The sequence below is a fragment of the Polypterus senegalus genome, chromosome 16 (assembly GCF_016835505.1).
Source record: "Polypterus senegalus isolate Bchr_013 chromosome 16, ASM1683550v1, whole genome shotgun sequence".
NCBI classification, from domain to species: domain Eukaryota; kingdom Metazoa; phylum Chordata; class Cladistia; order Polypteriformes; family Polypteridae; genus Polypterus; species Polypterus senegalus.
The window spans coordinates 96,264,122-96,279,293 of record NC_053169.1 but is presented as its reverse complement, the minus strand read 5'-3'; the positions used below and the strand labels follow the sequence as shown (position 1 = coordinate 96,279,293).

The 15,172-nt window shown below is 41.1% G+C and overlaps 1 protein-coding gene across 3 annotated transcripts in view; it reads right to left on the bottom strand.

The window, feature by feature from the left end:
• Positions 1-15,172, bottom strand: part of LOC120516303 (cAMP-specific 3',5'-cyclic phosphodiesterase 7B-like) — a 205,833-nt gene that overhangs the window by 9,131 nt on the left and 181,530 nt on the right. For all 3 annotated transcript variants that reach the window (XM_039737880.1, XM_039737881.1, XM_039737879.1), the window contains 5 exons: positions 10,302-10,402; positions 7,344-7,475; positions 4,591-4,682; positions 4,197-4,341; positions 204-300 (listed from right to left, as the gene is read on the bottom strand). In XM_039737880.1, the coding sequence (XP_039593814.1) occupies positions 204-300; positions 4,197-4,341; positions 4,591-4,682; positions 7,344-7,475; positions 10,302-10,402 (567 nt within the window). The remainder of the gene's footprint in view (positions 1-203; positions 301-4,196; positions 4,342-4,590; positions 4,683-7,343; positions 7,476-10,301; positions 10,403-15,172) is intronic.

Sequence of the window (15,172 nt, the reverse complement as noted above, 5' to 3'; positions counted from 1 at the left end):
CAAACCACAAATCTGGGCAATTTTCTTTTTCTAAAAGGACAAGGATTGTGATATGAAAAATGAACAAGTCTTTGGCAGTAGATTTATCACTTCAATAAACTGACCAGGAGCAAATCAAGGGGCCTCCATGATCAAGCATGAATGCAAAACAAAGGCTTTTATTAAAGATCATAAAGAGTGAAGTGTAGAGCTCATTTCCCGACCTTGCCTGTAGAACTCCTCACAGACTCGCTCTCCCCACTGCTTACTCATCCCCCATACCCGGCAGGGATTGCAGATGTCCGCACACTTGAGGGCAATCTGGAAGAAGTCAAAGGAATACAAGGCCGTGTCAGAGGTTATTTTTTTTCCCCATCAATGTGGACATCAAATGGAGTCTTTTTTAGGATTCCCAACTAAAACAAACAAAAATTCACTAAGGATCGAACTTAATTTGGATTTCTCTCTTAAGTGTTTTTAATGTATTTATGGAGAGGAAGAGAGAGGTTAGGATACAGCACACTGTCCAAACCACCTGAAGATCCCAGATTAGGACCCGAGTGACACCCCAAGCACCACACAAGTTCAGATGGAATGGAACCAGCGTGAGTTTTTTTTTTTTTTAATAAATGGAGGCTGGAGTGCCAATCCTGCCACCAACCCCCAGGTTTTTCCCTGCAGGTTATAGGGCCTACATGCCTACATACCCAGGACAGAGGAGTTACCTACTCAAGGTCCCAACGAAGTAGAGTCACTCTTGGCATTTACGAGATTCGAACCGGCAACCTTCCGATTGCCAGTGCAGATTCCCTAGTCTCAGAGCCACCACTCCGCCCATGTATTTTGGAACAGATTATATAATTACCGTGGTACTTCGGTATACATCCTTAATCCGTTCCAGATCCTTGGATGTATACCAAACAAATTTTTCCCATAAGAAATAAAGGGAAAATGATTAATCTGTTCCCATGGAAAAAAAAATCCTATTGTTATTGGCATATTATACATTGATGGGGTTGTATAAAATAATTTAAACACTGCTTAATACTAAAATACACAAATACAAAAGAAATTAGATGAAATAGATGAAAATTTAACCTCACTTTACCTTTTAATAACTTCTTTGTTTTTCACAATTGTAGATACCATCATTCTGGATTCCTGGATACGCATGCCATTTTCATACTTTTTAACAATCGATTCAAATTTACTCGAAAAAAACACAAAATCATGTGAAAATTCACAGACCGTTATAGCACGGGTTGTTCACGGAATGCTAGCAACTGGCGTACTGAGGCTCGTGGGCAGTCGTGCCTTTATCTTGGGAGAGGTAAACAAGGGTAGTACACGGTGTTGCAGCACACGAGTCGTATTCCAAACAAAAGTCGTATAACAAGCAAAATATTTCGCTTCCAAACAGGACGTATACCAAGTTGGACTTATTCCAAAGCGTCCGGACGCATACCAAGGTATCACTGTACTTGTAAATTTATTTTTAAAACTGGCAAAGTTTCTCCAAAGTTTCATGCCTCACCACAAACGTGAAATTTTTCACAACAGACAGACAGTACAGTACATCCACATAAATGAGAAGTTCATTATGCATGCTTATCTCCCACTTGATTTTGTTAACATTTATAGCCATTCATTTTCTTAACGGACTATTCACTTTGTCACAGGTCGTTGACGCCAATCCTTCCTCGAAATTAGGACGTCACTCTGTACCGGATATTAAACCGTTGTAAAGTGATGGTCAGAACCTGGAACAACTGAGAACAACCGCATGGGTGTGGACTACAGGAGGAAGGTACGTATGACTTTACAAATACACTCGGACACTTTACTACTATGAGCAGCACAACTTTGGCTCTGCTAAGATGTCACCCATTATGTTTTTCCGTTAAAATTTATGTGTTGTCTAGTGGCTAAAACACTGGGATTTATTAAACCACAATAATCCCGGGTTCATTTTGTCCCAAAAAGAAAGCCATTTTACCTGCCTGTGGTCTAACTATGAAACAAGTGCATCCTGGACTAGTACTGGACGATATGTTAATAGTGGGTGGTACACCGGCTGACCTGGTAAAGATGAAGACATTCTGGTACTTTGTCTGATTTTGAACCATGTGTCACGAGAATAGAAAATCTACCCCTACACCCAAATCCTAAACTTAACCCCACGAACCGGGCAGCAACAGTAACCGGAGTCTCTAATCTTAATAAAATAACCCTCCGGAACCCTAATATTAAAATTAGTCTCCAAAATTCAAAGGCTGCAGGCACATGGCGCCTTAACTTGCATCACAATAATAGAAAAATACCAAAATTAATTTTTCAAATTCTTTTACTGCTATACTAAAAATTTGTGAAAAAAATAAGAAGCAAAATGTGCATACAAAAGAATATGGAACATGTGTTTTTCGTGTTGGTGTATCGACGTTTTAAAGGTAGCTTTAAATACGCATGTGAGCTGAGTATAATAAGTGAGCTTAACCTTTTAAGAAAGTTTGAGTATTGTGCGATTCAGCCAACTTGGTGAGTTGATGCAAGTACAAGACTTCAGGAAGAAGTTGCATCTTGTGCTGTGTTTGCTTTAACATGTCCGGCTGCAGACCCCTGCAGCTCTGCTCCCCTGATGAGCAAGTGAAATTGCACACATCAGATAACATTTAGCCATCCTTGCATTGCACCTATTCATTTATGTCTTTCACAACACTCCCATTTCAAGATGTTGCCTCTCCTGTTGTAAAATAATATGCTGACCCAAGGGTAAGATTAGGATTGTGGAAGGTGATTTTATTCAGGAGCAATGACAGTTATTGAGTAGGCGTGTAGTGGCGTGGTGGTGCTGCTGCCACCAGACCCTTCTGTGTAAATCATGTGATATAGACTTGCAGTCTGATTGGCTGTTCAGTTTCTCAACAGCAGAGCTCCACAAGCCCTTCTCGTTTGCTTGCGGGAGACAACAAAGCTGTTCAAGAGAAGTAAACGCCTGCAATCGAATCTATTGGAGTAGCAGAGCGATAAGAAGTGCCAGTGTTAAAGCATCAATTAATACCTTTCTTAAAAAAATAAGTTGAAGTCTGAAAAGAATATATATGTGCCTTATACTATCAGAATTATTAATTACAAAATTGATATGGAGGCGGCACGGTGGCCCAGTGGTAGCGCTGCTGCCTTGCAGTACTGGGTTCACTTCCCGGGTCCTCCCTGTGTGGAGTTTGCATGTTCTCCCCGTGTCTGTGTGGCATTCCTCCCACAGTCTAAAGACGTGCAGGTTAGGTGCAGTGGCGATCCTAAATTGTTCCTAGTGTGTGCTTGGTGTGTGTGTGCCCTGCCTGGAGTTTGTTCCTGCCTTGCGCCCTGTGCTGGCTGGGATTGGCTCCAGCAGACCCCCATGACCCTGTAGTTGGGATATAGCGGGTTGGACAATGACTGACTGACATTGATATGGATTATTTTTTAGACCATACAATTCCACCTACTCCTATCTTGCAATTGTAAGTAACTTTTGACATAAATACAATTATATCAGAAAATATAACTGTGATTATTAGGGGGCATTCCAGCGCCCCAAATAGCAGACACCATCTCACAATCACAAACGCACATTTTATTACAATAAAGCACCATACAAAAGGCAAAATTCCTTTTCTCTTTTCCTTTCTTCACATCCACTCATCCCAGGCAATCTTTGTCCATTCGTCCTCCACACCGGACTCCAACTCTCCAGGTGATGCTTCCTTTACACCAAACACCGGAGTACTTCCAGTGCTATCACATTACCCAAAGGAAGCACTTTTGGGTCCCCGTGAAAGGAGAGCCCCCAACACAGCGGTGGCACTAGAGGACCCGAACAGGGCTGCCCAAAACAGGGGGGTTCTAACTGGATGAATGCCAGAGAGAGGGAGAGAGAGATGTCACCACCCAGTGTACACATGGAGTTAGGAAGCAGCCTCCCTCTGTCCATCATTTAAAACGGCCTCTCGACCAGGAAAGGTGCCACTAACCAAATTGGTTGGGGATGCCCAGCCACCCACACCCTTCCATTAAAAAGGACTTGCGGTCAGGTAAGGAACCATCCAGCCAAGCCATGTTGTCTGTTAAATAAATAAAATACCAAATCCAGTTTTTACAGGTTTTAAGAATCATACTAGACATATAGAGGGATGGCTGTAAGATTTGCACATTATTTAAAACTGTCTCTATATGCTCACCTGCAATATGAAGTGTCTGTGATCGGCGTCCTGCAAACACAAGTCGTCGTTATCCAGATGAGACTTGAAACGGCTGAGAAATTCATTTTGCCTGCTGATGTCCGTAGCCAGAATTAAGGAGCCAAGCTGTTGTTCGATAACCTGGCTGTTGGGGGGGGAAAAAAAAATCATTTAAATGAATTGATGATCTATTACTTGCTGATAAAATAAGTTCAAATTAATCAATATGCTAGCTGCCCTAGGCTCTGGCATGTTCTGTGACCTTATTTTAATTGTTAGGTTAATCGCCTGAACTGCACAGAAGCTTGTTTTCACTCAGATATTTTCCACGATGTGTTAGTGACTGTTAATGTGACAGAGAATTTGTGAAGGATGTTACATGAAAAACACTTACGTCATTTCCACAGGCAGATGGGACAGAAGCCCAGACTCTCGCAGCATGCCCACCGTAGACCTCCAGTGGTGGTTCTCCAGTACGGACACATTCTGATATGGGGGTCGGGGAGTATAAAAAGAACCTGTTAGGTTTGTCACATGCAGGTGGACTGTACACACACTAAAATGCCTTAAGTGTTTAAAGAGAAAAGAAGATAAATTCTTAAATACGATTTTCTAAGTGCAAAACGAGGTGGGAAGGTAATAAAATGATGTGATAATGGTGTTAAAAATGTTGCAAAACAGAGCAAATACAAAAGGATCATAAAAATATAAAATAGGAATCCTAACAAATGAGGAAATGTGTAAGCAATAGCATAGTTAGCAAATGCGCCCAGGTGTCACACCCCTAATTTAGGTCTACCGTACACATGATCTCTCTAAGCGACCTGCCAAGCAGTGAAAACCAAAGGGCTCTCGACTCAGAAGGACCTGTTCAAGCTGTGGGCTCCGCGTACACCTGCACACTTGCTTTCATTGGGAAGACCCTCGTCATAATACAAATAGGCTTTGCATTTTACCATGCTAAACTAAGAATAATCCCGCACTCTTCAGCATTTTGAACAGGAAGAATTGTAATATTTCTAATGATGAATGAGTAAGTAATTAGATCAACTTATTATTACTAATGATATATGTGTTTTAATAACCCATTTGAAAGCACAATGCAGTTTTAACCACTACAGGTCACACTAGACACTTAAATATCATAATGCTGTTCCCCTTAATGATGAAGTCAAGTCTGTTTTATTATCATGTGTACATAATACAACAGAATTCTTACTTCTATGGCTCCTCAGAACAGTTGACACAATAAATAAAGTATACAGAAGATGCAACGTCTGTGTGTGTGTATTTTATATATATATATATATATATATATATATATATATATATATATATATATATATATATATATATATATATATATATATATATATATATATATATATACCCAGCTGGTCCCGGCCGGACACCCAGGAGGACGAGAGGAGGGCTTTGCCTCCTCCAGACTGCGGGGGGCGTCCATCCTGGTTCTGTTGGGGACCACGGGTGGAGGGCTTGGAAGCCCTACCCTGTAGGGGCCCGTGGTCACCGCCAGGCGGCGCCCCGATGCCGGTTTATTCCGTACGGTCCTCGGCTGGGGCTGGAGCCCGGCCGGACGCCTTGGAGGACCAGAGGAGGCGAGTGCCTCCTCCAGACCGAGTGGGGGCGTCCGGCCTGGGTAAGCAGGGGGCCTCGGGTACAGGGCTTGAAGCCCAGCCCTGTAGGGACCGTGGCCACCGCCAGGTGGCGCCCAGTGCCTAATTATCCGGGATCCGGCACTTCCGCCACACCAGGAAGTGCCGGGGGGAAGACTTTATGTGGCGCCGGAGAGCTGCCAGGAAGACAGCCAACACTTCCACGCTGGGCGTGGCTAAGGAGGAATGCCGGGAACACCTGGGGCTCATCCGGGAGCGTTATTTAGGGCGCCTCCTCCAGTCGGGGTGGAAGTCGGGAGGAAGTAGACTGAACTGGAGAGAGAGGACGGGAGGCGGCCAGGAAGGCAAAAGGACTGTGTGGCCTGGACTTGGGAGATCGGTACAAGAAGGCACTGGGGGTGCACGTGAGAAAACTTTGTACACAGTGTATATAAATAAATGGTGTGTGGTGAAAAAATGTTGTCCGTCTGTCTGTGCCGGGGCCAGCGTTCACTATATATATATATATATATATATATATATATATATATATATATATATATATATATATATATATATATATATATATATATATATATATATATATACACACACACTGTATATAATGTGTATATATATATATATACACACACACTGTATATAATGTGTATATGTATATATAATGTACACACTAGCCATTCAAGCCCAGGGTCCTAGAAACTATTGAAATCGTCAGGGAAAAAAAATTGAAATGTAGAGATGTCTCTCTACTAGGAGGATTCATGCCGATGTGCTCACCTTGCTAGTGCATTAGCAGCAAGAGGAAAAGTAAAAGGGATACTGTTTTGCTGATGTTAGCTGCTAAGCAATTTTGTCTTTCTTCTGAGGTTGCGTTTTGCTGATGTCCTGGCCTTGCTTGTGTTATTAGCAGCTAATCATGTTTTCTGTTTCCTCAGAGGTGGAGCCCTTACTCTGACTCCACCTCTCACTTCCACACGTAGACATATGTATATACAGTATACACATATACATACATGTTTATGTATGTGTATAATAATGTATTTCTAGGAGGTAATGGTTTCTCGGAGTAAAGATGGCCGCCATTCTCCATTTGCACTAAGGAACCACAGTGAGCAGTGATAGTTATATATTAATAATACACAATTCACAGGTCCAGGGACGTCACTCTCAGGAATTCTACAAATAATATATAAACTATACCTAAGAAAATAAGAGTTTATAGATTTATTTTAGATTATTTTTTTATTTGGTATACTTTAATCCCTGAGCAGAAATTGTCTTTTCACATGACCTTTAGAGAGTCAAACCACAGGGTCACCCCATTGTGCAGTGCCCTTGGAGCAATTTTCAGGTTAAGGGCCTTACCACTCAAGGGCCCATCTGGCAGAAATGGGATTTGCATGAGTATAACAAAAATATGCAACATCATGGATAACTGTTTTAGAAGAGTGACAATGATTTTGACACCATCGGCGAAGCAGAGTGTTTTGCTAATGGTCACATACAATACCTGATATAAACTTGCAAGGTGGTGCTTGGTTTTGATAAGAAAAGGTTGGTTGACTCCCGGGTGATCAACGTCATGGGCAGCAGCAGCCATTAATGCCAAAAATGTTTCAAGAGGGGTCAGGAACCTGGCAAGCTGAAATAGGAACACAGTCATGCAACTGTTCATACACACATTACGTTTGAATGTACAACAGAAATAATCCTTACGAAGTTTAATAGTGACCAACACTTATTTTGTGAATGGAAATAATAATAAAATATCTGAAGTTCCACCCCTTTTATGCTTGATTGTAGAACAAAAATATATGCATTGAGGTTTAGTGGTTACAAAGGTGACACATACTTTTATGTAGTTAACAAAAATAATAATGAAAGAAGTCTGAATGAGCATCAGCCAGCCTAATACTGCATTATCATAAGAAATGTAATGATTTACTTTGCAAGGTAAAACTACAAAATAAGAATAGTTCCATCAAAATATTTGAAATATTAAAAGTATGTGCTTTAATTTAAATGTTTAAAGTCAAAGTATTCTTGATTGTAATGGAAATTTGCCAGTCACCCTCTAATAGAGGGAACAATAAAATAATTGTAATCACTGACCTTGAAATAGTCAAAAACGATACCCGACATGCTTATGTTTGAAATTTTTAACCTTCTGGAGGCTATGACCACCAGTAACTAAAGAAATGTCAAAAATATATTCAGGATAAGCAACCTCAAAATGATACAGGTAACTTTGACATCTTGCATCCCGATCCCCTGGAGTCAAGTCAATCCTTTGGATTGTTTTCTGATGAAGACATCTAGTGGTTTAATCTTTATCATAAAGGTTTAATTTCCTGCATAAAATATGCTTCCAAAATAAGGGATTTTAGGGTCTACAGGATCAAAAGTGTGAAGACGGGGCACCAAAAAGCTAGACATCAAAAGGAACTGAACGTAACTTCCAACTGATTCTTCTGAATAGAATTTCTGATGTGGTGCCTCGCTTATGTGGATATGAGTCACAGGGCCAGATAATAAGGTGACTGGCACCATTTACATTTTTTAAATATTTCTACCTTGTAGTGTCTACATGCTGTATTTCATTTGCTCAAAAATATTTTAACATGTTAACTAATTTTGAACACTGTGTCCCATTACACTACAATGTCGACAGTTGGACAATAGTGTTGATGGGTGAAATTCCCCAAAAAATTTTGCACAGCCAATTTGCTGGTGACCTCGTTTGATGAATATTTTCCTGAACATTTATTGTACAGCCAGCATAGACTAACTTTCTATTTTTTCCCAGCGCCCCATGATGCTTTTTGAAGAGGGCGTGACATCACAGCATTGTAGCAGCCAATGCTAGATGGCACAAACCAAGCATGTAACGCCGATTTCTAGCAGTGGGTGGTATGCCAGATCAACCACTATACTGGATAAAACTCTTCTTCTGGTATGGGTCTAATAAAAACTCTTCTATTGGTACACTAAAACTCAGTGGAAAATATGGCAAAACATTTAATGGAAACTGAAAATGTCTTGGTTTATTTGTGCCTTGAAAGCGATGACTTGTTGTATGGAGTTATAAGTGACCTGTATGTAATATGTGAGCTTACCTTTTAATAATATTTCCCAGAATGTGGTGTAGTTAATGCGAACAGGAAGAAGTGAAGAATCCACACGCTTTAGTGAAAAACAAAGTGCATCAGGAGAAAATAAAGAAGCCATACTTATCAATTCAAGAGGGGTGAGTTGCTGTTATGGAATTTGTGGGGAGTCAAGCCTCAGTGGATTTATGTTTCCTGCTCCTGTTATCAGTGTCTGCAAGAAATTTTTACTGTTCTGATATTTAATTCTGTTAATTTTACCTCTGGGTGGCACGGTGGTTAGCATGGCTGCTTCACAGCTCAGGCCACAACTATTTAGTCCGGCATTGTTAGAAGATGCTTTCCTAGCCCTCAGAGTGACTTAAAAGACCACTACACCAGCAAAATCCACTCAATACTAGTTCAGCTTCTATTTCCCGTTTGCCTTCAATGCATTTTACAGAGTATAACAAAGTTCCCAAACATTTCCACAATTTTGCTTTCATCATTGGCAAGTTTTGAAATATTTTCCACGCTTTGGATAGATACATGGTGTCTATTCAGCCATTTTCTTTAACTATTCCAGTGTATCTGCAGGATTATAGACAGCCAAAGCCTATGTAGGCATAGAGTGAAACTAGGAGCGAGTGCTGGCATGGGCAGTTTACCACAGAGCATATTAACGAAATTAACACGTCTTTGAGGCGTAGGAGAAAATACACCAAAATACCAGGAGAAATGCACACACAATCAATGTCGGACAGTGCAAATGTTACGTAGACATTGACCAGGTCAGGGGTCCAAACCCTGAAGCTGTGAGACAGCAGCACTAACCTCACCCCAAATGCTTACTACATCGGGTTTGGTCCTGTAGGGCCACAATGGCTGCAGGTTTTTGCTGATAATGAAACCTGTCGTATCATTTTCTGACTTTTTCATTCTGCTACATCAGGTCAGTGTTATGGACTGGAGCAGGTTACTAGTTCTCAGTCCTTCACTTATTTTTCCCTCTTTCACTTCTTTCCAAGTATTTTGTTAAAACAGATAACTGATGGCCAACACACACAGGTCTAAATGGGACAGAGTCCAATGGAGAGTTGTTCTTTCCTTTGTACATTAATTGTACATCTTATTGTTATTTGAGTGTCAGTTAAGAAACAAGATGCAATTAAAAATCTGAGAGCAAAAGTAGTAATTAAGGACTGTGGCTGTTAAAGTGTGAGTGCAGAAATGTGGCTTGAGCAACAATCAGCTTCTAATTAAGAAAATGGGTTGGGATGTGCAGTATGCAATACAATATTCTTAACGCCCAATTGGACGTAAATGACTTTATCGCAAAGATGATCAGGGAGGAAGAAACCAATGGATTCAATTCCATTTACCTTGGGCTCCTTTAGATAGCAGTGCATGGCCTGAGTCACATCAGCAGCGTGCTGAGCATTGTGGTAAGGGTTCTGGCTGTGGTAATCCTCTTGCACTGTAACTGAAAAGACAGGAGACAGATTGGGTTAGGGATTTACTTTTACTGGTTAGGGGCCTACCATTATCAGGCTGAAACGAATGATAACAAATCGAGCTCTGTGCTGATAGACATGGCCACAAGGCCACAAGCTCACCTCTCTCTCAATTCACACGGCTCTCGCGAGTCTTAATTAATCTACTTGGAAGGTCATTTTGGCACCAAAGGAAGAAAACACTGGAAAGGTAGCCAGGTCATAATATGAACTTCATTTATTTATTTTTCAGCCGCTTATCTGAAACCAGGTCACGGGAGCAATAGTCTTAGCAGTGAGGTCCATACGTCCTTTTCGTGGCCACACTTGCCCAAAACATAATGGCATTCCCAGGCCATCTTGGAGATATAAAATTCTACCAGCGAGCCCTGGGACCTCCCCGAGGTGTCTTCACAGCTGGGTCATGCCTGTAAAACCTCCCCTGGGAGGCGTTCAGGAGCTATCCATATCAGATGACCGAACCACCTCAGTTGGCTCCTCTTCAAGTGGAGGGTCAGCAACTCTACTCTGAGCCTCTCCTGGATATCTGTGCTTCTCACCCAATGTCAAAGAGACAGCACCCCGTGGCGAAAGCTTATTTCAGCCACTTGTTCCTGCAATCTCATTCTTTCAGTCATTACCCAAAGCTGATGACTACAGGTTAGGGGTAAGGACGCACATCAACTGGTAAATTGAGAGCTTCACCTTCTGACTGTGCTCCTTCTTCACCACTACAGATCGGTATAGTGACTGTATAACTCCACTCACCACCCTAATCTTTCTGTTGATCTCTCCATCCTTTTTACCCTCATCCGTGAACAAGCCCCTGAGGTACTTAACCTCCTCCACTTAAGGCAGTAACTCGCCATCCACTCGGAAAGGATGGTCCACGAACTCAGATTTGGAGGTGCTGATTCTCATCCCTGCTGCTTCACACTCAGTCGCATACCATCCTGATGTATGCTGGAGTTCACAGTCCCGATGAAGCCAATAGGACCGCATCATCTGCAAAAAGCAGTGACGCAATTCTAAAGCCATCAAACTGGACCCCCTCCCCTCCCACAGTTGCGTGTTAATATCCGTTCCATGAAAAACACAATATGAACTTACTATTTGCAATATTTACAGGTGACAAACCATTCCATTTACTAAACCATAATCCATCCTGGGCTGAAGTTGAACGTACTACTTGCTACACTGCGTCTTGAGTAGTATTAATTACACCATCCCTCCCAGTTTCTGTATCCCAGATCACTTCAAACCAAATAACACATAACTCTTTAAGAATATGGAACCAATGCAGGAAAACTTTTGGACTTCAAGCCATATCTATATATGCCCCTACTGCTTACAGTCATGTTTTTCTGCCATTACTCCATTGACTGCATTTCGCATGTGGAGCATTGAGGGTTTGAGATGGTTTAGGGACCTGCTTGTTCATGCCACCCTTTATTGTTGTAGTCAATTTTCTTTCAAAAGTACAGCTGAAGGTGAAACGTTTTCATCCACCTTGTCTAAAGACTTTAAAACTAAGTGGTTTTCCAACTCTAAGTGTGTCACATTTCCATACGTTCCCTAAGTTAAGTCAATTAGGGAAGTGTTTCTTAAGCTAGTGGTCTCTAGCTATCTATCTAATATCTCTAAGTGGATCTCACGGAGTCATAAATTACAACTGAATGACAAAGGGTTGTGAATGGTGTTCAGAAGTCCATTCATTGGCGATCCTCAGAGGAAACCAAACACCCACCCCAACCCATGGACGATGGTCTTGGTCTACGGCAATTCTTAAAGTTTTCCCTTTAAGAACGACAGAATTAGGGTATCTGCTTTATTTCCATAATTGGTACTGTCAAAACAATAGCCTCAATATGCAGTGAAATGCTTAGCTGTTAAACACCAAGACTGTACAATAGAAGTTTATAAAATACAATAAGCAAAAAAATAATGTGCAACAGCAGCATAAATAATAAGAAATTGAACAGAGAATTAGTAATTGGGAACCATGCAACTCTAAGCGCTGCCCTCCAGAAAGAAGCACCTCATCCACCTTTATAAGTGCACGACACTCAGTGACGATTGGGTTTAAGCTGCTAAAAACAACTACATATCAAAAGTAAACTGGCAAAAATTAGACCCAATAGTGGATAATTTGTGTAATAAACGCAGAAACACCCCAAGCTCATACCGCATGTTTTGGTCTTCCAGTAAATTCTTATTGTTCTGAATGGCAATGTTCAAGTCTCTATCTCTCTCCCATGTCTTTCATATTCTTATTACATAAGAATTTGAGAAATTTGACAAACACGAAAAGACCATTCAGTCCGTCTGTCGCCTGTTTGTTTCGCTAGTAGCTAAGCTGTCCCCATATCTCATCCAGATTCTTCTTCAAGGTTCCCAGGTTTTCTTCTTCAATGCTATTTTTCGGTAGTTTGTTCCAGAGTCCCACAACTCTTTGCATAAGCTTCCTGGCTTCAGTTTTAAATGCACTTCCCCTTAATTTCCACTGATGTCCTAGACTCCTTGATTCACCCTTAAGCTGCTAAAAAGAATGTTGCAAGATCTACTTGATCAGTGCCTCTGAAGATGTTAAATACCTGGATGAGGTCCTCATGCAGTCTCCTCTGCTCAAAACTAAACAGATTTAATTCTCAGAGTCTGTCACAGTAGGACATGTCCTTAAGTCCCATGATGCATTTGGTTGCTCTCCTCTGCACACAGCTTCAAGTGCTGCTATGTCTTTATTGTACCATAGTGACCAGAACTGCACCCAATGTTCCAGATACTGAGCAAAATCCCCTCATTGGCCTTTCTCGAATTCTTCCAGAGAATGTACAACTATCTCAAGAGCAGGCAAATTTGATGGCCTTTTGTACCTTGTTGCCATGCCATCTTATTTTTACACAATGGAAACATAGCTCACAGCTCTGTGGTTCTTCCATTTGATCAGGGATACAGTGCGTTTTGCTAATAATTTGCTCAATAGACCATCTTCTTCTTTTTATGGAAAGAGTTAAATTTCCTATTTGGACACACACAGATTTCCACTAATCGTGAGGATGATAACATTAATCTACTGTTGATATAAACATGCACACATGTATACATGATTTTTCCCTTATTTACTGAGAGGTTTTCTTTTTTGGGGTCAGGCATGGGTCCAGATTAGGTCATAAAAATATGAGAAAGATAAACCTGTGTTACTTCAACTTATTGTGTTTACTTCTGTATATAAAGTATTTTCTTCTTCATGCAGCTGCTCCAATTTAGGGGTCGCAACAGCGGATCATCTCTCTATCTATCCCTGTCTTTTAGATGATAATCTGCAACACCTACTGCCTTCACGTCCTCCCTTACCACATCCATAAACCTTCTCTTTGGCCTTCCTCTTCTCCTCTTGCCTGGCAGTTCCATCCTCAACATCCTTTTCCCAATGTACCCTTCATCTCTCCTCTGCACGTGCCCAAATCATCTCAATCTACATGAAAACCGATGACAAAGCGGATCTTAGGTATACTACAGCAAAGCTTCACTTTTATGGAAAAGGTGCTATATAAATAAAATGTAGTAGTATTATTATTATTATTATTTCTTTACGTCAGTGCCACCAAAGGGTTATGGCCTAGTCTGCAATGCCTTTAATTCAATTGCACTTGGCTCTTGAGTACTGGCTCCCATGGTGACCTTCTCTTCTTTTGCGCGGCAAAATCTCACATTTCCTGATCACAAGGTGCACAATTCTTCTTTTTAAAAAGCTCCATGAGGCCTTTTACAGCAAAATGTAGGTCCAAGTCACAGCTCACCATATATAATACAAGTGGCGACTGGATGGATTACAGCCACTATTGATAGACGGGGCCCTTTTTTTAATTACAAGGACAACCCCAACTGAACATAGTGTCCCAGATAAGTGCACAAGTGAGTGATTGATTCTCAAAATATGATAACCTCCTAAAAAGTGAAGGTAGAAGTCCAAAAATAGATAATCACGTATTTTGCCATGCCTTATACATACTGACCTCCTGACTGGAAACTTTCCAAATTAAAGTAAGCCATGTTAGCACTTCGTTTCCACGCTCCCTCAGAGGCTGTTCAGATCTCATTTTGTCATTTCATTTTTCTCTTACGCTTAAACATCAAAATCAAAGGCTAACATTCACTTTGCCCAGCATATGTTTCTTTAGGCATTACACATGTAAACTGACACTGATGGCAGACTGAACCAGTCAAGGCCTATGTCATCATTGACAAAAACTTCAGAGAGTTGCTGACATCCAGTACACTATAATAAGGCATCTGAGGTTACTGATAATGGGATTATTTGTTTAAGTCAGGGAAGTTCATGGCATACATTATACATCTCGGACTGTATTTATCATAATGATAAGGCACAAGGAAGCTTGCGTGCTGAAACTGTCCGAAGTGTTATGGCCGTCTGCATGGAAACCTTGAAGCTCCAAAAGTGATTAATGGTCCAGAATGTCTTTTATCATATGGAGGAACACTCTGCTCTTCATCTCTTGTGAAGGATTATCATATGTAAGAAATAAATCCCATAAAAGGAGCAGTGAAAGGGGTCTTGCACAACTAGGGGCATCAATTTGATTCCTAGCTTTTAGTGTGCCTGTCCACCACATCCACTGCTGGGTTTTCTGCAGGGCCTCTAGTTTTCCTTCTGTATCCTACAGACAGACACGATGGCTTTAAATTAGCCGTGTGTGTGTGTGTGTGTGTGTGTGTGTGAACATGACTGTTCATGTTTC